At 50.1% G+C, this 22896-nt stretch overlaps 2 protein-coding genes across 2 annotated transcripts in view; one reads left to right on the forward strand and one right to left on the reverse strand.

Moving 5' to 3' along the window:
- MTOR (mechanistic target of rapamycin kinase) overlaps window positions 1-22896 on the reverse strand; it is a 135071-nt gene that overhangs the window by 46442 nt on the left and 65733 nt on the right. The gene's annotated exons all lie outside the window — the stretch shown is intronic.
- On the forward strand, window positions 16310-22487 carry ANGPTL7 (angiopoietin like 7). The gene is made up of 5 exons (XM_025934828.2): window positions 16310-16973; window positions 19385-19485; window positions 20063-20257; window positions 20919-21117; window positions 21332-22487. The coding sequence occupies exons 1-5, from the start codon at window positions 16604-16606 to the stop codon at window positions 21499-21501; spliced, it is 1035 nt and encodes a 344-aa protein (XP_025790613.1). The 5' UTR covers window positions 16310-16603; the 3' UTR covers window positions 21502-22487.

The raw sequence follows: 22896 nt of genomic DNA on the forward strand, positions 1-22896 counted from the left end.
TACAGAAAAAACACTCATCTAAGGTTGAGACTCGAGCCAGCACTAAGAAATCATCAACTCATCCTGAAGACAACTATTTGAGTAGGGTGCCCAGGCTCTAGGCCCTGCAACTGGAGGGGAGAGTCACCATACAGATGTCTCTCTCCTTTATTTACAGCAGACAGGTGACCTCAGGTGGCATCTACTGGGCAGACCCATCGGCACTTCTGTGCTGCTCCTAAGCAATGAGCCAGAAGGTTCTCCATATAAGTCAGTCCGCTGCAGGACTCAGAAACATTCAAAGAGAAGCGATAACACCATGGTTTCTTTCCAGAAGTCCTATGAGATTTAAAAAAAAAATTTTGTGTATATATGAATGTATGTATATATTTACTTAAACAATTTTTTAAAGTTTATTTACTTAGTTTGAGAGAGAAGAAAGAGAGTGAGAGTGGGTCAGGAGCAGAGAGAGAGAGGGGAGAGAGAATCCCAGGCAGGCTCCATGCTGTCAGCACACAGCCTGACTGGGGGCTTGATCTCATGAACTATGAGATCATGCGTGACCTGGGCCACAATCAAGCGATGGCTGCTCAACTGACTGAGCTACTCAGTGCCCCTGTTTATTTTTTTTTAAGTAAGCTCTATGCCCAATGTGGGGCTTGAACTCACCACCCCAAGATCAAGAGTCACACGTTCTACCAACGGAGCCAGGCAGGCACCCCATGTGAGTTTTTCTAATAAGCTCACTCACACAGGGTTAGGTGAATTGTATTAATATCACTCTTAACTGTATCCATACAGCTTTGTGATTATCTAGTTCCCCGAACCCAAACACAGATTTTGGAAGCTTAAGAAGACATGGAAAAAAAAAAAAAAAAAAAAAAAAAAAAAGCCAATGTATCTTCTATAATGAAACATGTAATATGCCATATGTAAATACGTATAATTACATAGTCTGTATATTCTTTTTGGTTCCAGTGTGGATTCTGGGATGGCCGTGGCAGAGATATTAACTACTCTGGTGAGGAAGACAATGCGTTCCTTGCCTAAAGCAAAAGAAGTTAACTCTAAGAATCACACATAAAAATCCAGGAGTTCCAATAAATGTCTTCCGATCTTGCGTTCTGGAGCATATGCTATTTTCAAGAGCAAATTACAAACACTGGCAAAGTTTGCCTCACTTGGGACACAGCCAACACAAAAACGGAAGCAAGCAAAGCCTCGTCCCACCCCATTCTCCCACTCATTATGCCTAAAAAGGAAAGCTTTACAACAAGCTGATCAAAATCAGGAAGTAATAATGACTAGGAACCAGACGAGAAATACGAATTTTACCTTAACATTGCTATGGCTTTGACATCCCTCATCAAAGGAGAGACTGACTTAGCTTTGCAAATTAAAAACAAAACAACCCCCCCTCCCCCCACCAAAACTCATCGTATGGCCCCTACTCCTTCAAGGGGAAGTCCAAATAAGTCCCCTACCTGTAGAATACAGACAGAGGTGCTGGGCTCGCTTGGGGGAACCACCGACCAGGACTTTAGAACCTGCCAGAAAACTGGGGGTTGTACCTTGAGATTCTGTCCAACAGTAAGGATGATCACTGGAAAATTACAGCTTTGACTAAATGGACTAAGACACAGCCATGAAAAATAACCGGGATCAGCCTGAGGAAAGGGTCCCTTACTAAATCCTCGGTCTCTGGATTGAGGACCTGAAGGAAAGGAGGAGACGGTGCGCACCTACGGGCGACCGTTCAGAGTAAATATTTTGAGTTGACCGGCCGCTATCCCCATTTATTCTTTTCTCCTCCCTGTTCCCTCTTTATTTTCCTGACTACGCTTCCCTCCTCTTTCCTTCCATGGAGTCTTCCGCGCACGCTACGAGGCTGCTGGAGAATGCAGCTGTGAACGCGGAGAGGAGGTTCTGGTGAGGGAAGGAAACAAAACTCTTGGTGATACAAGAGTCTGTCATCGTTTGGGACCTTAATTTTTTCTCCTTCTGCCATGACTTCTGGCATTCCACTGTGGGAGGCAACGTATTAGAACAACAACAAAAAGAGACCTAAATTTACCGAGCGCTTACTGTGTGTACCAGCCACGGGGCTTACTGCTTTTATGTGTTATCTCATGAAGTAGGCGCTAATATTAATATTCCCATTTTACACACGAACAAGCTGTGGCCCAGGTCACAGGGTCCTGTGCCATTAAAAATGATCTTAAAAAATTGTTTTTTAATGTTTATTTATTTTTGAGACAGAGAGAGACAGACCATGAGTAGGGGAGGGGCGGAGAGAGGGGGAGACAGAATCTGCAACAGGCTCCAGGCTCCGAGCTGTCGGCACAGCATCCAATGCGGGGCTCGAACTCACCGACCGCGAGATTGTGACCTGAGCTGAAGCTGGATGCTTAACCAACTGAGCCACCCAGATGCCCCTAAAAAGGATCTTAAGTTGGGGCCTTAAGATGGCTCAGTCGGTTGAGCGGCTGACCCTTGATTTCGGCTCAGGTCACGCATGATCTCACAGTTCATGAGATCAAGCCCCGAGTCGGGCTCTGACTGACCGCACAGAGCCTGCTCGGGATTCTCACTCTCCTCTCTCTCTGCTCCTCCTTGCCTGCATGCATGTGCTTTCTCTCAGAATAAGTAAACTTAAAAAAATTTAAAAAATAAAGAGCATCTTAATTAATAACTAAGAGTGCACTGTAGCTCTGCAACGGGAGGGACAGCGCCTCAGCCTTCCCCTCTTGGATCAGCAGGCGTGCATAAATGCTTGTACAAGGAAGGAAAGCAAGCACCGGGTGGGGGGTGCTCCCTATAACCCGCCACGCAGGAGAAAGCAGCCCTACCAAGCTTTCGTTTTAATTTCCTCATGGACGCTGTGGCTGACCGCCCCTCTGACCCCGAAGCTCCCATCCCGTCTCTTTCCTTTCCGAAGCTGCGGGTATGCCTTGACGCTTCCCGACAAAACAGCCAGCCAGGTCGCCACCGTGGGCTTTTTCCAAGGCAGCGTGTCCGAGGCTGCTGGGCTTACAGACACAGCCCAGGCTACAAAGTGTGGGCTGCCTAAGTCTCTGTAGTCAAGTGCCCAGTCTCCTGCCTACTTGGGTGACACAGGGCTGTCCTCTGAAACAGTCCCCTTTAAAAAAAAAAATGTTGGGGCGCCTGGGTGGCTCAGTCGGTTAAGCGTCCGACTTCAGCCAGGTCACGATCTCACGGTCCGTGAGTTCGAGCCCCGCGTCGGGCTCTGGGCTGATGGCTCGGAGCCTGGAGCCTGCTTTGGATTCTGTGTCTCCCTCTCTCTCTGCCCCTCCCCCGTTCATGCTCTGTCTCTCTCTGTCCCAAAAATAAATAAACGTTGAAAAATAAAAAAAAATCTTTAAAAAAAAAATGTTTTTTTAAAATGTTTATTTATTTTTGACAGAGAGAGAGAGACAGAGCATGGGCAGGGGGCAGGGGGCAGAGAGAGAGGGAGACGCAGAATCCGAAGCAGGCTCCAGGCTCCGAGCTGTCAGCACAGAGCCCGATGCGGGGCCCGAACTCACAGACTGTGAGATCATGACCTGAGCCGAAGTCGGGACAATCAACCGACTGAGCCACCCAGGCGCCCTGAAATAGTCCCCTTTTAATAAAACTCAGATGTGGTTTTATGAGACTGAAGGGAGAGGCTCTATGTTTGGCTTGTGGGGAGAAATCACCTTCACTCAAAGCCCCCTTAACGAGGAACTCTTGTTTCATGGGGCAGCTGGGAGTTTTCTATCATCCGTTCTATAAACGCTCCCTTGTGTGCCCCTCAGTCGCTCCGTGTTACTGCTGGAGGCTTAAAAGGGCAAACTGTTCCAAACCCCACAACAAAGAAGCGCTTAACGACACAAACCAGACCCCACGGACATCAGTCCAGGTGACAAGATCTGACCGCAAACAAGCTGAGAGAGGTGGAGGTTCGGCAGCAACGTGCCCACGAGAACAGTGCAGAAGGACAGGCTGACGAATTTCCTGTCTCCTCTCGACAGGGGCTGAGGCCACAGGAACACAGAGCTTTGCCAGCTGGTGGAGGCCCAATCGGCAGGGGTCTATCTGCATTCTGCTCTGTCTTCCAGTGGGAGCAGCCGGTTGAGATCTTACAGGCACGGATCTACAGAGCAAACAGAAATGCCCTGTCCACGTGATCATCCTGGAGCCCACAACTGAACCTGGCGTTAGAAAGCCCGTGAAGAGACAGACAAGAAGACAGCAAGGTAGGACAGCAAGAGGGGGAGAGGCAATTCTACCGACATTCACTTTCACTCATTCCCCACCCCAAGACTTAATTTTTATTAAGGGAAGTGGAGTTGAGAGCTAGAAACTGGGAAAATTCTTGGCAATTGAGGGAGACACTTTCTAGAGTTGTGCCAAATTAACAAATAAGGACGAGACCAGAGTGCCTCCATGCCTTCCGTGGCAAACACCTTAAACCATGTATCTTCTCTCCCTGCTATCTGAGAATTCTTCTCCAGAAGCAGGGGAAGCGGGTCAGGAGGGCCAGTGGTTCAGACGTGAAGGAGATTCTCTCGCCACCTCGGCAGATGCCCCGTCAAGAGCGATGGTGGAAGAGCTAGTGCTGGCGGGAGGGCCTGCTTACTTCTCCATGGCTCTCCCTCTCGAGCTTCTCCTCAGTGCTTTTCCCGTGCAGGTGACGACCAGCCCCACGAGGATGAAACTGACCGAAAGGGTCAGTCACTAAGTCACTAGCTGCTCGGGGTCTTAATGCTGACCCTTACTGCATAGCAGTAAGACGGTCTCTGGCTTGGCATCCAAATGCCACTCCTACCACCTGAAGAATCCTCAAAGGGTTTGGCTTGTGGGAAGAAATCCCAAAGCGTTCTCAAAGTCATTGCTCCCCACGCTTCTGGATTGATGTCAAATCCCAAGTGGCTTGGCCTGATAACTAATTCCTTCTGGGATGACTCCTTTGGTTATTGACCTCATCTCTTAGCCTCGCTGCCTCAGCGACCTTCAGGCTATTAAGAACAAAGCCCGAGGGGCGTCTGGGTGGCTCAGTCGGTTGGTTGTCCGACTTCGGCTCAGGTCATGATCTCACGGTTCATGGGTTCGAGCCCCTCGTCGGGCTCTGTGCTGACAGCTTGGAGCCTGGAGCCTGCTTCGGATTCTGTGTCTCCCTCCTTCTCTGCACCTCCCCTGCTTGTCCTCTCTCTGTATCTATCTCAAAAATAGACATTTAAAAAAAAAAAATTAAGAAAAAAAAGGACGCAGCCCAAGCCTGTTGGAAAGTCAGTCAAATAAGGAGCATCTGCGGTCACATCTGGGGGACCGCTTAGGCTTTCCTAGCGCTCCCATCAGGAATTTAGGAGAACGTTATGCACTCGCTTCCCAAATGGCTCCGGGCCTTCTTTCTCCTGTCTATTTCTAGTGCAGACCACAGTCTGTGTTTTATTTGGTGCCCAGTCAAGTAAGAATTCTCCGAATTCCCTTAGCGCCAGGCTGCGGACACATGCAACACAGCTGACTGGGGACCTTGGCAGGTCCAACCGAGGAGCTCCTGACCAGCCAAGATGAGGCCAAGGGGGACACGGCTTTACATCCTTACCACCTACATCGAGCAGTCCCTCCTGCTTCTCTTGTAGAGGCAGAGCTGCTTCAGACCATTCCCTGTCCCTTCTCCCAGCACCGAGGCTTAGCTCTGTGTGCCAAGCGTGATCCCCGCACAGAGCCAGGGAGATCTGCGGCCGGCCGGGCCCCGTGTCTTTATCAGGCAGTTCCCCCGGGACTCTGGGAGCAGCAGGGTAGACTGGGGAACCCAAGGGTGTGGCAGCCTCTTTCTGAAGAGGTTAAGTGAAGACAGAAGGCCACATGAGGGCATCTGAACTGTGACATGGACAAAGGCCGTGAGGACGATTTAAACTCAGGCAGCAGGAAAGCGCAGGCAGGCTGGTTGGCCTCCGTCGCCCACGGACAGCTAGGTCAGGTGATGACGATAGCACCTGTGGCTCTGTTAGGGTCAAACTTCCCTTTTCTGCTCTAGGAACTCAGGAAAAGTCACTTTAGTCCTTTTTTTACATATTCACAGACAGGAGGCTGGCCTCATTAGAAGGTTTCAAAGCTGGGACATTCGGTGTCCCTGGTGCTCTAGGGCACCTGAGGCATCCAGGTAAAGAAGATTTGATGCGGAAGAAGCGGCCTGCCTTGGACAGTCAATGGGTTCCCGACGTCTCAGTCCAGAGTGGCTTAAGGGTAAAGAGCTCTTTTTTTTTTTTAATTTTTTTTTTTTCAACGTTTTTTTTTTATTTATTTTTTGGACAGAGAGAGACAGAGCATGAACGGGGGAGGGGCAGAGAGAGAGGGAGACACAGAATCGGAAACAGGCTCCAGGCTCTGAGCCATCAGCCCAGAGCCCGACGCGGGGCTCGAACTCACGGACCGCGAGATCGTGACCTGGCTGAAATCGGCCGCTTAACCGACTGCGCCACCCAGGCGCCCCAAGGGTAAAGAGCTCTTACTTGGTCTCCACCCTTTCCTTCGGTCACAGTTTAAATGGCGTGTCGGTCACGATACTTGGAGGACATGCTAACCCTGCATGTGAGAAAGTGGGAGATGTCAAGAGGAAAAAAGAACACTAACAGCTGTGTTAGGGACAGATTAGGGACAGGGGAGACAAAAAATCCTATCTTTCCAAGATTGGAGAGGGGAGGTGTATCTTCTTGTTAAACTCCACTGCAATTCAACCACTTTTCAAAATACTGTTTTCACCTACGCATATTCTATATAAACAGGTATGTGTTTTATACACAGCAGTGAGCAGAGCATTCGTACAATTTTGTATGTTGCTTTTGCACGTAACACGGGCGTTTCCCACTCGATCCAGTCTTGGCAATTACTTTTAAACAGCTCCACCATTTCGTCCTGCCTGTGGCTCCCAGGCCTGTGATCGGTCTCACGGGGGCACCTTCTTGGCTGGTGGGCGGGCAGCACTCGCGTTAGATTCCCGACCTCCAGGCACGCCGCTCAGGAGCACACATTCGGCGCTCTCGCACGCGCAGTAAGTGATCTGTCCGGCAGAAGTCTGCAAGGCCCGCTCTGGGAATCCAAGCCCCGAAGATGAAGACAGCGCTGAGTGACAAGCCCGGAAGGCTGTCCCATTTTACACATCACCTCCAGGCAGCCCCTGGCTGGACGCGGGGCCCAGGTGCCCTAGCACAACCCGGCATAAGGCACGGAGAGGCCACAGAGCCCCAGAGTGTCAAAGCACACGATTTGTGCCGGCCGGGTTTCCAACCCAGGGGCCCGTCAGAGGCGCGCTGTAAAAATGATGAATGGCTGTCACATTTCCAAGGCTCCGGCTGATTTAGGGAGCCATTGGCAGACACATCACTCCCAGCATGTCGGCCAGTTAATTACTTCCAACTTTATCTTTCTTGTCAACACTTCTTGACAAATTGGCCATTATCTTTTTATTCTACAACAACGAGCACTGCTCCTTTTCTGGCGATGCCTGGAGGTTTTTCTCCTTTCCGCTTCTTCGTACCCAGAGTGGATTGAAGAGCTCTGAGAGAGCCGATTAGAAAGAGGAGCTGTCAGGAAGAGGACAAAAGCGGCGAGGGCTGCTAGAGTGAACCCAAGGCTCATTATCAAATGTCTTCACTCAAAGCAGAGTTGATGTTTTGGGTAAAATACTGATTTCCTGGCTTCCCGATGTCCGAGAGCTCTGCCTCAGTCTCTCGCGGGGACGAAGTTGGGACACAGAAAGGTAAATGAGCTGGCGTCTGCTGATCTGGCAGTGCTGAGCCCTTCTCCCCACCTAACTGGGTACGTGGACGTGAGGTGGCCCTCCGCTCCCCTGAGAGGCCACATTGTAGAAACACTGATGCCCATTCTGGAGTCAGGGAAGAGGGAAAAATAAACCTACTTCTTGGTAAGGCCAAGCCAGTAGAAGATGAGCATGACACGCTATAAACGGGCCACCGAGATTCAAAGTCTATGAGACGACCAAAAGTATTTGGAGAGACCAATGGTGTCACCACCAATACGTTTCGCCATCACTGCACGGACGTTGTCAGGGGTGGCCATGGGGCAGAACCCAACCCCTACTGTACTCCGCCAGTTGTAAGACACACACTTTAACATCTCTGAATCATGATATGGCATATAATTCAAGGCTTGAGAGCGCTGTGACGTGGTTTAGTTGCCAGCAGTAACCCCCGCCCCGCCCCGCCCCAGAAGTACATAAAAATCAGAAGCAGCGTCTCTAACTCACCATTTACTGGTCCCATTAAACCTCGAGGCGTTCTGGCGGGTGAGCTACGTACAGTGGAAGGGCAGGCATTTACTACTGAACTACCACGAGCTTCTCCCTTTGGGATGGTCTTGGGCTGCAGTGAAAGACCCTGTGTCCTTTTGGTTCAGCTTTAGGGGAAACCCCGGGATTCTTCCCTTCGTACGGCTCTCTGTGGACGGCCGGCTTTCTACACTGACAGGCAGCTTCCCTGGGGTTTCTGAGGTGCTCTATAAAGACAGGCTGTCGTCCAGTGAACCTGTAGAAAGTCTTCAGAACAGCCAGAGATACATTTATGCTCTCCTGGCGACTGGTGAGAGACCTGACCTCTTGGGTACGGCTGGATGTTAAGAGGGCACTAAGGCAAAAGACGGGCCCGGGAAGATACAATCTGCGTTTGTGCTCTGGCTGCACGGGGGTTTCCTCTGTCCATCCACTCTCCCCTGTGTGGAGCTGCCCTACAAGGGGTACAGATTCCTAGAGGCACATTGCACTTTTGAAGTCAGCATGAGCCCAGAGGTTTGGAATGTGTTTTTGTCGAGAAGTGAGGAGCTTTGAGCAAATCCTCACCCCTCTGGCCAGAGTGCTTTTTCTTCCAGCAGAGGTAGGGGAAAAGAACACGACTCTGTAACTTTTCTGGAAGCCAGGAAACAACTGTGAAAGCAGGACTCATACTTCCAAGCAACACAGCGGTGACACCCTGGGAACATGTGTTTAGAATTAAGACAGAGTGGGTTTTATTCACCCCTCTAGCCCCTCGCCGGTAAACGGCAAAGCACAGTCACGCTTGCCATTAATTGGTTGCTCAGGCACAACTGGCACAATTTCTCGAACGTTCTCAAAGAATCACAGTCCCCTTTTCCCATCAGTGCTGCCTATGTCAGGGCGGCAGAGGTCCGGCCCGAAGGGAAGCTCTGGGGATCCCAGGGCACCTGGGTACGAACGTGTGATCCTATCCTGCACTTCTGACGGGGTCTTGTCTCCGGCTGAGAGTGACTTTCTGCTATTGCAACGTAATGGGTATTTCATCCCCTTTTGGGGACAGCAAGATCTGTCAGGTTCCCGGATAAGTTCTGGCGAACACAGCTGCCCCGAGATGTGGCTGTTTTTACGGGGACATGCGACTTCATTCTGCCTTCGATGTCAGCTGTTGCGTGTGGCCCCTCAGGCCACGGTGATGGTGAACAAACAGGCTGATGCAGGCGGAAGTGATCAGATAGGCCATTTACCCAGGCCTCTGGAATAAAGTGGAGCGGGACAAAACCTTGCCCCAAATGCTCTGTGGTCCTTCTGTTGGTCTTCATACGTAAAGAAAGAGGAGGGAGACACAAATCGATGGTTTCCAGGGAGACAAAGGGATTACACAGTGAGGATGCTGCCCCCGGTTATTAAAATACAAGGTTGAGCCAGATGATCTCAGTGTTTCCAGTTCCCACTTCCTTTGATTCTGTGTCTAAGACCTACAGAAGGAAAATGGACTCAGAGCAGGACAGAACGCAGGGGCCAATGACGAAGACCTCATGGTGACAAAGTACCGCCAATGACCATGGATAGAGACTCTGAGTCTCCACAACAGATGTTTTAGGTGAAGAGAACCTTCTGCTGGGGATTCATTCTTTCACTTGACGAGTTCCAAATAAGGAGCTCTTTGGTCTCAGTCTGGTGCCAAGAGATAGATGTTAGAGCTACCGTGGTAAATACGACAGACGAGGTCTTTGCTTTCGCAGAGCTTATGGGCTGGTGAAACAGATATACCAAAAAAAAAAAAAAAAAAAACAAAAACGAAAACAAAAACAAAACAAACAAACCAAAAAACCCTGAAATAAATGCTGTGAAGGTAAACACCAAGAAGAAAACAGAGCACCTAGATGGAGACTAACGTGGGGGGGGGCGGGTGCTTAGTGTAGACTCGGAAGGGCAGGGAGGGCTTTTCTAATGAGATGATAACTGCATACCTAACCAGTAATACTTAATATTTGCTGGACATTGACTATGTGTCCGTCACTAACCTGTATCATGTGCACTATCGATTTTTGAATCAACTTCCTAGTTGAAGTGTAACACACATATAGAAAGGTGCACACAGTGTGCAGCTTGATAAATCGCGGAGTGAAGATACCCTTGTAAATACCACCCAGAGCGAGAAACAGAACACAACACGCTGCCAGGGTCCCAGAAACACTGAGCCTTGTCCTGACCGCGGCTCCCCTCCTCATCTCTAGAGGCAACGACTATCTGACCTCTGACGCAACTGGTTAGTTTTGCCGGTTTTTTTTTTTTTTTAGTTTAGTTATTTACATCAAAAGAGACAGAGAGAGCACGAGCAGAGGAGGGGCACAGAGAGAGAGAGAGAGAGAGAGAGAGAGAGAGAGAGAGAGAGAATCCCAGGCAGCTTCTGAGCTGTCAGTGCAGAGCCTGATGTGGGGCTTGAACTCACGAAACCGTAAGATCATGACCTAAGCCAAGATCAAGAGTCGGATGCTTAACTGACTGAGCCACCCAGGCGCCCCACAGTTTTGCCATGTTTTAAACCTCACCTGATGCTCAACACGATGTCTGGGACATACGTCCATGTTGCTATGTGCCACCAACATGCCACGGTCGTTCTTCCTTCTAGTGCTGAAGACTCATTCACTCTATGAATATATCACAAAGTATCCATCTTCCCGCTGACGGGCATGTAGGTGGCTGTCAGCTCTTGGCCGTACGAGTGCTGTCCCTACACACGTTCTTGTACTGGGTTTGGTGCAAGGGTGCTGGTGTTTCTGTTGGGACCCTACCAAGAAGTAGCACCTTTGGGTTACAGGGTGTGTTCTGCTTTTGAGGACACAGACAAATTGCTCCCCAGAGTGGTTTCAGCAATTGACATTTCCACCGGAAATATCTGAAAAGCCCAATGGCTCCACATCCTTGTCAACACTTGGTACTGTCCGTGTTTCCCATTGCAGTGTGCGTGTATTGGCGGCATGGGAGAGTTTTGATTTGAATTTCCATAATGACTAAGGAGCTTGAGCAGCTTTTCGTATGTTTATTGGCCTTGTGGAGATCTTCTTTTGTGAAATAAGTGCCTTGTGACATCTCTTGCCAATCTTTAAGTTGGCTACCTTTTTCAAAGTTGTTTGAGAAGAGTTGTATGTATACTCTGGATGCAATAAACACAAAGATATCTATTGGAGATAATCTTCCTCCCTTTTCCCTCTCTTCGTGGTGTCTTCTAATGAACAGAGATGACTCCTTCTATTGCATTTGATAATGTTTTCTTGTATGGTTAGTGCTCTTTGTATCTTTGCTTACCCCCAAGATGCCGAAGATAATATCCTATGTTATCTTCTAGAAGCTTTGGTTTTACCTTCCACATGTGGAACGGAAGCCTCCTCTGAACTTGAAGTTTTATGTGTGGTGTGAGGTAAGGGTCAAGAGTCCTCTTCTCCCCGTAAGGCTACCTAGCTGACCTGGAAGAACTTGCCGAAAAAGACTGTGCTTTCCTCAGTGTTCCATGGTGCCACCTTGTCAAAAATCAAGTGTCTACACACATGCGTGTGTTTCCAGACATTTGATTCCGCTCCATTTATCTGTGAGTTTAGCCTTGTGCCACCACTACACTGCCTTTAATCACTTACAGTAGCTTTATGATAAATATTGATTTCTCGTAGTTTAATTCCTCCAAATTTATTTATCTTATTCAGAAATGCCTTCACTATTTTTATTGTTTATTTTATGATTATCTTTTAAGTGTTTATTTTATTTTTGAGAGAGAGAGAGAGAAAGACAGAGGATCTGAAGCGGGCTCTGAGCCAATAGCAGAGAGCCTGATGTGGGGTTCAAACTCACAAATGGTGAGATCATGTCCTGAGCTGAAGTCAGATGCTTAACCAACTGAGCCACCCAGGTGCCCTGCCTTAACTATTTTTAATCCTTTGCTTTATGGAACCAGAAATCCTGTGAGGTAAAGTAGTTAGGATTTGCATCACCACTGCACAGATCTGTAAACTCAGAGAAATAATTTGCCCAGGGTCATGGAACTACCAATGATGGGAAGGGATTAGAACCCAGATTTGTCTGATTCTAGACCCAACTATTTCAAGTCCTTCATATACCGCCTCCTTAATCTTCAAGCCAGATGATCCCTTCGGGGCATTTAATATGAACGCATTACAATTTCAAGAAATTCCGATGTTCTAGGCCGTCCCATTTCCAGTTAAAAATCTTGTGGGGCAAGTACAAAAAGCCCCTTTCCCGGTGAGACTCAGGAAAACAGAGCAACAAGGGTAAGGAGCTGCTTAGATTCCTTCCAGAGACTTGTCTGTCTTCAGAGTAGCAATCACGCCCCTCACGTGGACTCCTCGGGGCCCTCAGGCCTGGCTCCCCTCCACCTCTCTGGCTTTACTGTCCTCCGTCCCTGACTCTTAAGCCACACTCAACTACTTACGTCCTCCTACTAAGCCAAGGTCTTTCACAAAGCTAGACCTTGCTCAGAATGCCCACCTCCCACCCCTGGCTACCTCCTCCTTTCTCTGTGAAACCTGGGTATCACTCCCCTTGGGAGGCCTTCCGGACCTCATCTGAATTGGGCACTCCTCCTCCTCTGTGTCCCTCTCCTAGCATGTCACTCTGTCCCAGAGCTCAGCTGCCTGTTTCTCCAACTGGACGGTGAGGCAATTGAGGCTGGGCCGGCATTGTTAACGGTGCTCTGCAATTTACACACTGGCTAACAGAACAGACGTTTGCTACAAAGTCTGAGCACAGAGACAGACTCTCTTGCTAGGTGCTGTCGTGAAACAATAGACTCTAGAAGGAAGCACAAGAGAAACGATTTCTAACACGTCCAGAATGCACTCTGGTACAAGTGGCAGATCAGGAGACTTAGGGAAGAGATGGATGTGCCTCCTGGGGTGGGTGGCATTTAAATGAGGCAGAAATAGGACTGAGCGACAGGAGTGTCAGGTATTGGGGCACGTGGGTGTGGCTCAGTCGGTTAAGCGTCCGACTTCAGCTCAGGACATGATCTCGCGGTTCGTGAGTTCGAGCCCCGCGTCGGGCTCTGTGCTAACAGCACGGAGCCTGGAGTCGGCAACCTGCTTCAGATTGTGTCTCCCGTCTCCCCCCTCTCTGTCCCTTCCCTGTTCGCACTCTGTCTCTCTCTCAAAAATAAATAAACATTAAAAAAAAAAAAAGGAAGAAGAAGCGTCGGGTATTAAATGGCCGCATACAGTAAGGCAAAGCCGTGACTCACTAAGACTTTAGGAGAAGTAAAATATCCCCATAAAGAACACTATTAAACTAACAACAAGGCAGGCAGGTTCTTCTGAGATGTACTCACGCCACAAACTGAGAGTCCGGTTCTAAGGGTAGCTGTTTCCCTCACCAACTGTGCAAGTGGTGGTTTAAGGGCAGGCAGGGGCAGGAATATATTAGCAAAGGAGGAGGCTCTCCAATCGGGACGTTTTCGAGACAATGCGACATGACGCTCCATTTGCGTGGAAGGAGAGACCACCTCTAGGTCTTACCCAAGCTCTGTAATCCTCAGGCTGCTGGAGGCTTCCCGTCCTTGGTGCCAGCCCAAGGCAGTACGGCCCAGACTGTGAAGTCTCTGAGAACTTCCAGGCTAAGTAAAAGCTCACTGGCTTTTTCTCGTTAAGACTATAAATTTGATTTTCACAAACATCTTCCCCAGGAACACCAAGCTGAGCCTCTTTCACCAGCAGCAAAATAGAGAAAAGGAAAAACTGCAAGATGTCCAACACAGGCTTTCCTTATTTTCTCAGTTAATTCCCATTTTTATGGTCACTTTATCCACTGAAGGGCAGAGAAGGTAAAAGCCTCTTGGAGAAGGGAAAACTGGTCTCGTCCTCCACATTCTTCCTGGTTTTTTTCACTGGCTTAGCTGTACTCAAAACAAGGGCTTACTTTTCTTTCTTTCAGAAACGCAGAATCTAGGACATCGCAGGGTTGTGGATGTATGCAGGATTGATAATCTTCCGGCATGGGAAACACTCTTAATTGGCTATTTGTTTTTTAATCGGGAGGGCTATTGACATTTGGGCAGCTTAGGTGATTTAAGAAAATCTTCAAATAAGGAAAGCTTCTGTCTCTAACTTGTACCTCATGTTAGAAATAGGCTTTCAGCAAACAAATGTCAGAGAGTAGGCATTCATGCTAACAGCTAGGTGCTTCTGATCCAAACCTATGAACCCCCAGAAGGGATTGCTACATGGGCTGCAAATACAAATGACTGATTCACTTTCTGCCCAGATATGAAAATCTATTCGTAACAATTTCCTGTTTGGGCCAGGGAAGTGGCCACTGGGAAGAACAAACAGAAAGTTGGCTGGGAATCCATAAAGCTCCACTGATCCTTTCTCTCTCACGTTGCTGCGGGGGGAGCACCAGGACGGCAGGGTCACAAAGGATGCTCCACATGCCTGTGTGGCACAGGGCAAAAGCTCAGTGTCAGCTGATGGCTGGGAGATCGACGTGAAGATCCTCACCGGGTTCAGGAGGCCGTTGGATGCGGATGGTTGGGGCTGGGTTCGTGTTAGCGAAATGAACTCCATGTGGCCGAGACCGCAGTGCCCAGCTGGGCTGGGTATTTGCGAAATAAGAGCGGGGACTGGCTGCCAATTCTAAACAGGCTCTTCTGAGAGGAATGGCAAGCTGCTGTGGGGGGCCAGCCACACCCTCACCCCTCAGTAGGCAAGGGGACCCTGGGACACCTGAGCCACAACCGCTTAGTGATTTAAAGGGGGGGAGAAAACCTGCTTGGTAACTCTAGCTGCTGAACAGAAATGACTTTCTGAAGCCAGAAGTGCCACCTGTAAAGGGACTCCGGGGGTCACGGCAGGGAAGGAGGGCTGTCGGGCACCAGGCTTGTGTGTGAAGGACCCACATGGAACAGCAACAGGACGAGGTCTGCCTCGGTGGCTCCGTAACATGGAAGAAGAAAGAGCACGTTCCCAAGACAGAGGCAGTTGCTGCTTAAGGATGGAGAGGCCTCTGTATTCGTTCTCAGTGAAAAGCTCATTTTAAGTATTTAAGGTTTGCCGAAGCCCCAGGTTTTTCCCATTTGTTTTCAAAGGAGTAGTGCCCTTCCGTTCCAATACATGAGAAGTGACAGCATGCCTATTTTCAGGGACGTACATCAGATATAGAGAAGAGCTTCAGATTTGCAAACTGTGTTGTACAGGAAGAGGGACATAAGACTGTCGATATGGGTTAGGTGACAGAGATTCTTTTCCCTATGATTTAATGTACGTTCCAAGTTTTGAATCACAGGCCAAGGATGGGCCTGTTCTCCGCTGTGCCTACAGACGGACGGAAGTACATCGGCATGACCGTGCCAGGACCGTGTCCGGCACTCCTGAGTTTTTGTCCCTGCCGTCCTCTCCGACACCTCCTTGTCAAATGCCACGTGCGAGGAGCCAATACGGGCCCACTTGTGGAAGAAGGAAGTACGTAAGAAGAAAGATGACTGAGCAAATCCTGTGGATACAAACCACAAAGCCTTTTTTTGCTTCCTAAGATGCTAACTCTTTCTATTTCTAGAGCCCTTCTAAGTTGGAGATTTTCCACCGTGACAGTGTTAGATCTAGGCGGAACGAGGGTTTTGTAAAACATCATTCTCTGAGTGATGATCAGAGAAAGGAATAACCAGCCTTGTTAAGAGCACACTCATCAGGATGCCAAAATATACCAGATCCTCATATAAACAGCATGGATTACATTAACAGGCCTCCCTGGGTGAGCGGGAGTCGTATTCCCAATTCTCTTTGCCTACCTTACGCTCACCCCACGGTTATGTAACCTTTAGAACGGAATTTGGAAATTCTTCCGACCCTGCCCTGCTCGCTGATAGAGCTGAGCCAGTGGCTGGCAGGGGCATAATCTACCAGGCGAAATTGGAAACACACAAATTCATAGTCCTCTTGTCCCAGCCCAGAGACTGTGCAGGCAAGGAAAGAAAGACTCGCCCCTGTGTCCCTCCTCCCCTCTGGCCTAAGTTTACGCTGACTTCACCCAACAGGCACCTGACCCTCCCAGATGAGCTGGGAGGGGCTAAGGCACCATGCACGGCCACAGTGGGGGTGGAGGTGCAGGCAGCAAACAATATTTAAGATGCTGAGTTTGTAGAGCGTTCAGGCTTGGGAAGAAAGGTACAGGGAGCCCAGTTAGGCTGCACTTTTAAACCCAAGCTTTGAGAAAGGCTAAGAAAGAGCAAGGGAGGACAGAAAGCAACAGGGTGGTGAGCCCATCCGGAGTGAAAGTGCACAGTTGTAATTTGCTGCAGCTTTGCAGACCTCAGCCGGGCATATCCAGATCCCCCAAAGGAAGATCCTTCCCCACCCAGGCCCACGAAAGATGCTGAAAAAGACTCTCTCAGCTATGACCTGGCTCTGCATTTTCATCACGGCCTTTGTCAGCCACCCAGCGTGGCCACAGAAGCCCCCGAAGCGCAAGACACCCGCGCAGCTCAAGGCGGCCGCCTGCTGTGAGGAGGCGAAGGAGCTCAGGGCCCAGATTGCCAATCTGAGCAGTCTGCTGAGCGAACTGAGCGAGAAGCAGGAGAGGGACTGGGTCAGCGTGGTCATGCAGGTGATGGAGCTGGAGAGCAGCACCAAGCGCATGGAGTCACGGCTCACAGACGCGGAGAGCAAGTACTCGGAAATGAACAACCAGATTGACATTATGCAGCTACAGGCAGCACAGACTGTCACCCAGACCTCGGCAGGTAAGGAGAACGTGTCCTCACGCTACTTGCCACCTTCTCGTTCAAACACCGGAGCGTCTCTGTGTGGCATGGTTTCTAGATGGCTTGGCCATCAGAATGATGACTGGGGGGTTCTTTGGGGGTGTATTTTCCTGGGTACGTGCCACCGGCTCTAATGTTCTGTAAATTTCTGTCAATTTCCCCAATGTCTGCACAGTCTCTTTACTCACACCATGATTCAGCATAAGGAAGGTATGAATCCCCATCCCGGAGCGCACAGGGACAACGTGGTTTGCCCAGAGTCACATCGCAAGCCTTAGAAACAGGGTTTAAGTCTCCCTGATGGGTTCGCTTCCTCACCCAGAGCCGACAGGCTGTACCCACAGTCCTAAGGAAGCAGGATTGAGCACCAAAACTGTAACATCTATCGTTGTAGGAACCAAGTTTTGCCAAAAACAGTTCTCCTGTGTCCCTAAGATTTAGTGGAATGGGCATTAATGGGTTTTTGTGTCCTGTCTCTGCAAACCTGACTCTGCCCACTGGCTCAGAATTAGGTATAGATGCTGCCTAGAGCCAGAAGAAGAATTCCTTTGGGTCAGGAAGGAGAGGCTCGAGGTTCCTCACTTCTGAGATTTCTATTTTCCCCCAGGATCTCAAATAAAATTCTCCCATTATAGCAAATAAGAAAATGCAATGCTGAAATCTGGATTTTTGGAAGCCCCCCACGTAAGATACATCCAATGCTTTCTTTCTTAAAATAACTTCTGGTTTCTAGTTAGGTTGGCTCAGACCGGCTAAGGTGAATTTATTGCTCAGAGAGAAGAAACTGGGGTTTCTGAGATCATCAGGAAATCGTTACTTGTCAGGCGAATATCCTACAGATATGTCATTTATTACTGATGTAAAAACTTTCGGTCACATCATAGACCAAGTCAAGAAATAGAAGAGAGTGAGTCACTGATGACTCTCAGTTCAAACGGAGAAAAAGCTGTAACGTGAAATAAGCTTAAATGGCCCGTTACCCAATAAACCACCATGTGAAAATCACTTCCTAAGCATGTACTTCCTGCCCCTCAGTGTGGGACTAGAAAGGTATCCTCAGGACATTTTCCAGACAAGCGCGTCCCGATTTGGCCTGGCGCGGCAGAGCAGGCCAGGCGGGACTCTGATTGTGCCGCCTCCTACTCCTCCAACTGGGGTTTTCTCCCCTCCCAGCAGGGAGCTTCTTGGGGGTCAAAGGCAGCTCTCCTGCTGGGCCTCCTACTCTTCTTGCCCAGGACATCCTTCCTCCGTTTTCTTCTCGATTGCCAGCTGCGGGGTCACCTTTAGACTCTCTAAGCAGGTAGCTCATCGGAGAAAGCAGTAAGTTGACGCTCTCCTCAGTAACAGAAAATGAAGGACGCTGATGGTGAAGGCACACATCTCCCCCTCCCTCAATGTGCTCTGCCTGGGACAGTTCCTGGTGGCAGTGAGCGTCTCTCGAAGGGCTCTTCTCGAAGGCCCAGCGCAGGGGCCTCCGAGAAAAGAACCCCAGAGACAGGGGACAGGAAGCGTCTCCTGGACAGCAAGAGTTCCCGCTCTTTGAATCCCATCAGGAAAGGCGGTTTCTTTGATATTTGAGACCTGGAGACAAAATCTGGCACAAGGCTGTAGCCCCAAGATGGCCAAGGAAGCGTTTAAATCAACCCCAGGGTGAACACCAGCCTGTTCGATGCTCTGGTTTGCTTGTTTTAATAATGCTGCCAGGGGAGGCCTCCATGGGTTCCTCAGGGTGTTTGCACTTCCGTTTGAGGAATGAGCAGGTGTTAGACGAAGCAGCGGGGGGCGCGGTGGGGGGGGTGGTTCGGGGAAGAAGATGTTAAATTGATCTCCCTTAATTAGGGTCCTTGTAGGCAATCTAGACAAAAATAGCCATTCTCAAAGGTAGAAATAGCCATTCCCTCTGAAAAACCACCCCCACCCCCAAATAAACCAAGAAAACAACAAAGTCAGACCCTATGAGATGCTCATAACGTACATGGTAAGAGAGGCTAGCGGTCCCAGAAGTGGAATTTATTAAACAGGCGCATCTATTACGTGGCCCTCGCACACTGTAATGTCCCCAGAGATCGTGGCCTAGAAGAACAGAACATAGCAGGATGATCTGTTTCAGAGTTAACCTGAAACCACCTGTTTGATGGTCCCATTGATGCTGCTATCCAGGTGAGGGCTTCCCCACCACCAATGAAGCCAAAAGACACCTCCTTTTGGTCTCCCAATGGCCACACCCCTCCAAAACCCAGATCCTGCCTAGTAATGAACACTCGTGTGAATTGCGTGGTAGAAATGAGATCTCAGTTTTTAAACTTTCAATGGAGACGGAGCACGAATGCCCACCTGCCGTGGAGCCCCTGGGTTTGGATGCTCACTCCTGCGGTTTGCTCCTATTACAGACGCCATCTATGACTGCTCGTCCCTCTACCAGAAGAACTACCGCATCTCTGGGGTGTACAAGCTTCCTCCCGATGACTTTCTGGGCAGCCCTGAGCTGGAGGTGAGGTCACCAGAGCCCACGGCCCAGGTGCTACCATCGGTCCTCTGCCCCCTCACAGGGCTGGGGGCAACAGGACTAACCATGGTCTAGAGAATGGGAAACTCAAGACAGAGAATCAGACACACCGAGTACCAGAGAGCTATCCACACACACACTCAGTTTGTGGGGGGGGGACCCCTCCCCCGGCATCTCTTTTGCCCCTTCAAATCATTACTGACCAAACACCAAATCTTCCGACACAGACAATTCTATAACCTCCACCCGACTTGTTGACATCTCTTGCCACGACCCAGAGCAGTTATTCTTGGGGGAAGGAGATGAGAGAGAACACGTAGAGAGCACACATGGATTTTCTTCTCTTCCAACCATACGTGCGCTTGCCCCCCTCCTCAATTTTGACAATTCTTCCTTAGCAAGCCACTGCCCCACTCCTGCTCGCTGACACTGGGGTAGAGTCGTAGTGAGCCCGCACACATCCACTGGCCCTGCGGCAATGGGAGGGAGGCGACGAGGCCCGCCCTCGGGCTCCTCTGCCTGCCTCTGTGGGTCCCTGACCAGAGCATCCTCTCTGCCACAGGTGTTCTGTGACATGGAGACGTCAGGCGGCGGCTGGACCACCATCCAGAGACGAAAGAGTGGCCTCGTCTCCTTCTTCCGGGACTGGAAGCAGTACAAGCAGGGCTTTGGCAGCATCCGTGGGGACTTCTGGCTGGGCAACGAACACATCCACCGGCTCTCCAGACGGCCAACCCGGCTGCGTGTGGAGATGGAGGTGAGCACAAGGCCCCTAGGACTGGAGCAGGTGCCACACACAACTGTGCACGACTCTGGGGGCGCCCTTTCCACTCTTACTGACTACAGGCTTGTGTGCTTATTACGGCGGTTTTCCTGCAGGCTGTAGTGCAGTTGAGAAGAGAGTTTTTCCTATTTGCTCCCAAAAGCGAGGCTGCAGATACACAAGAGGCTGGACTCGGGCCAGAGCGGGGGGATCCAACAGTCAGCTGTGCTGACACACTACAGTCCCCACTCGGGCCTGGGGCTTGAGCTCCTCTATGTGCAAACCTTATCGACACTGACTGGTGACGGTCGTGAAGGGAATGGAGGCCCCGCTACCTTCTCCAGTGACTCTGAGTGGGACACAGAGAGACACACACCCACACCTCACAGACAGAGAGGGACAGGAAGGATGCAGAAAGAGGGGCTAATCCAGGCCAGATGGTGACTCAGGAGCGAGCCTTGCTCTGGGACTCTTGTTTTGTGACTCCCAAGCCTAGTGTGGTAGCTAGAGGCAAACAAGTGATAAAGCCTCGCTGGGCCCCCGCGCAAACAGACAGATGGACGTGTGGCTGCGAGCCGAGAGAGGGAAGGCCGGTGGCGTGGCGGGAAACACAGCCCCCGCGCTGCTTCTCTAAGGTCCACCTGCTCCCCAACAGGACTGGGAGGGCAACCTGCGCCACGCCGAGTACAGCCGCTTTGCTCTGGGCAACGAACTGAACAGCTACCGCCTCTTCCTGGGGAACTACAGCGGCAACGTGGGGAACGATGCCCTCCTCTACCACAACAACACGGCCTTCAGCACCAAGGACAAGGACAACGACAACTGCCTGGACAAGTGTGCACAGCTCCGCAAAGGTGAGGTGGGGGGGCTCGGGGGCTGGTCCCAGCGGGGAAGGACCAATTTAAAGCCGGATTTAGAGCCGCATGGCCCGGCGTTCTGGCTTTGGCACTTCTGACTGCGGAGCTACGGTTCAAACGGCAGCTCCGCCAAGCCTCCTGTCCCGTGTGTCCGCCGTTTCCGAGGCGGGGACGAACCGGGCTCACGGCCCCGATCTCTCTCTTGGGCCAGGTGGGTACTGGTACAACTGCTGCACAGACTCCAACCTCAACGGGGTCTACTACCGCCTCGGGGACCACAACAAGCACCTGGACGGCATCACGTGGTACGGCTGGCACGGCTCGAGCTACTCCCTCAGGCGCGTGGAGATGAAAATCCGCCCGGAAGACTTCCAGCCCTGAGTGCAGGCCTGCCCGGGGGGGGGGGGGGGGGCACGGCCAGGGAAATGGGGACAATCGGAGGCTGCGTGAGGGCAGGGAAGGGGAGGAAGGGAGTGGAGAAAGGGTAGGGACGGAAAATGGCCTAGAATCTCCAACGAGAGTCTGTCTCTAGGGAGCACAATAAAACTGAGAGGACAAGGACGTTACATAAATGGGATGAATTATTTAAACACGATGGGCCATCACACAACTTCCCAGGGGCCTGGCCCGAGTGGGCTCTCTGTGCCTGTGATCCCTGACATATTCACTCAAAGCCTCTCCTTTCCACTTGATTTTTCTGTGAAAGAAAAGTAATTGTGACATCACTGTATCTATTTAGTTGAAGGTCTAGGTTATGTGAGGGGAGAAAATAGACCCCTTTACTAAAAAGAATCATGTGATTTTGATCTTCAAGGAGAGGCCCTGGGTGATGGAGGAAGGCATAAAAGAGAGGAGTGGCGGGGGAAAGAAGTTTCGGGTTTTAAATCCAATCCAATGAAATTACCTTCGGTCTACACATTTTTTCTTTAAAGGCAAAAATTATTCTGCTGGCAGTGGATTGACCCAGGAGGGATCTCCAGGGTCCCGGGCCTGACGGCAGGCCTCTGCCCCCTCCCTGCTCAACGTCAATCAGGGTGCAGTGTGCTGAAAGGCAGAAGTGGGTCTAGTGGCGGCTGGGGAGTTCCAGTAGGAGGTGGGGAAAGTCCCTCGTGGATGCTTCACAAAACTGCCTTAAGATATTCAGTCAATACAGATATATTGGTTTTTATTTTTTACTTTGTAAGAAAAGGGCTCAAAGAGCTTCCTCTTTTGCCTATAAAAGTGGCTGCAAAATGAAGGTAGATGACACTATGGTTAATGATTCATGCTGTTCATAAGCATTTTGCTTTGTAAAAATACAACACTGTAGGATGTTGTGAACATCTGAAGTTTCCTTTTCCTTCCACAATAAATTCTTTTAAAACGTGCTGGTTTTTAAATTACCACCATTACCATTCAGAGCAAGGTAAAAAGCTTAAGGGAAAGACCAGAGGGTGAGCAGTGAGAAAGAGACTGATTTTGTTACAGTCTTTAGGGAAGCCAAAAAGTGAAAAGGCAGGGGCCGACAAGGGCAGCAGCCGCGGGGAGAGGTCGGATCTAGCCACCTAATCACCACGGAGCCCAATGCCACCGCCTGGCTTCAAAATACTTTGCAAACCAACACTCCTACTTTCTTTCTCCTTGAGCAAACTAACACAGAGAGGGGGCATGTCTTCAGCCGTAACAGATGCTAAATTCATTTTGAGTGGTAGGAAGTCATTTTTCCTTGCCAAAAAGAACCATTCCCTTGAGCCAGTCAGTGTAAGGTGAGCCATTACTCCTACTCAGTGTTCCCTA

This window comes from Puma concolor, chromosome C1, assembly GCF_028749965.1.
Source record: "Puma concolor isolate L17-30 chromosome C1, mPumCon1.1.hap2, whole genome shotgun sequence".
NCBI lineage: Eukaryota > Metazoa > Chordata > Mammalia > Carnivora > Felidae > Puma > Puma concolor.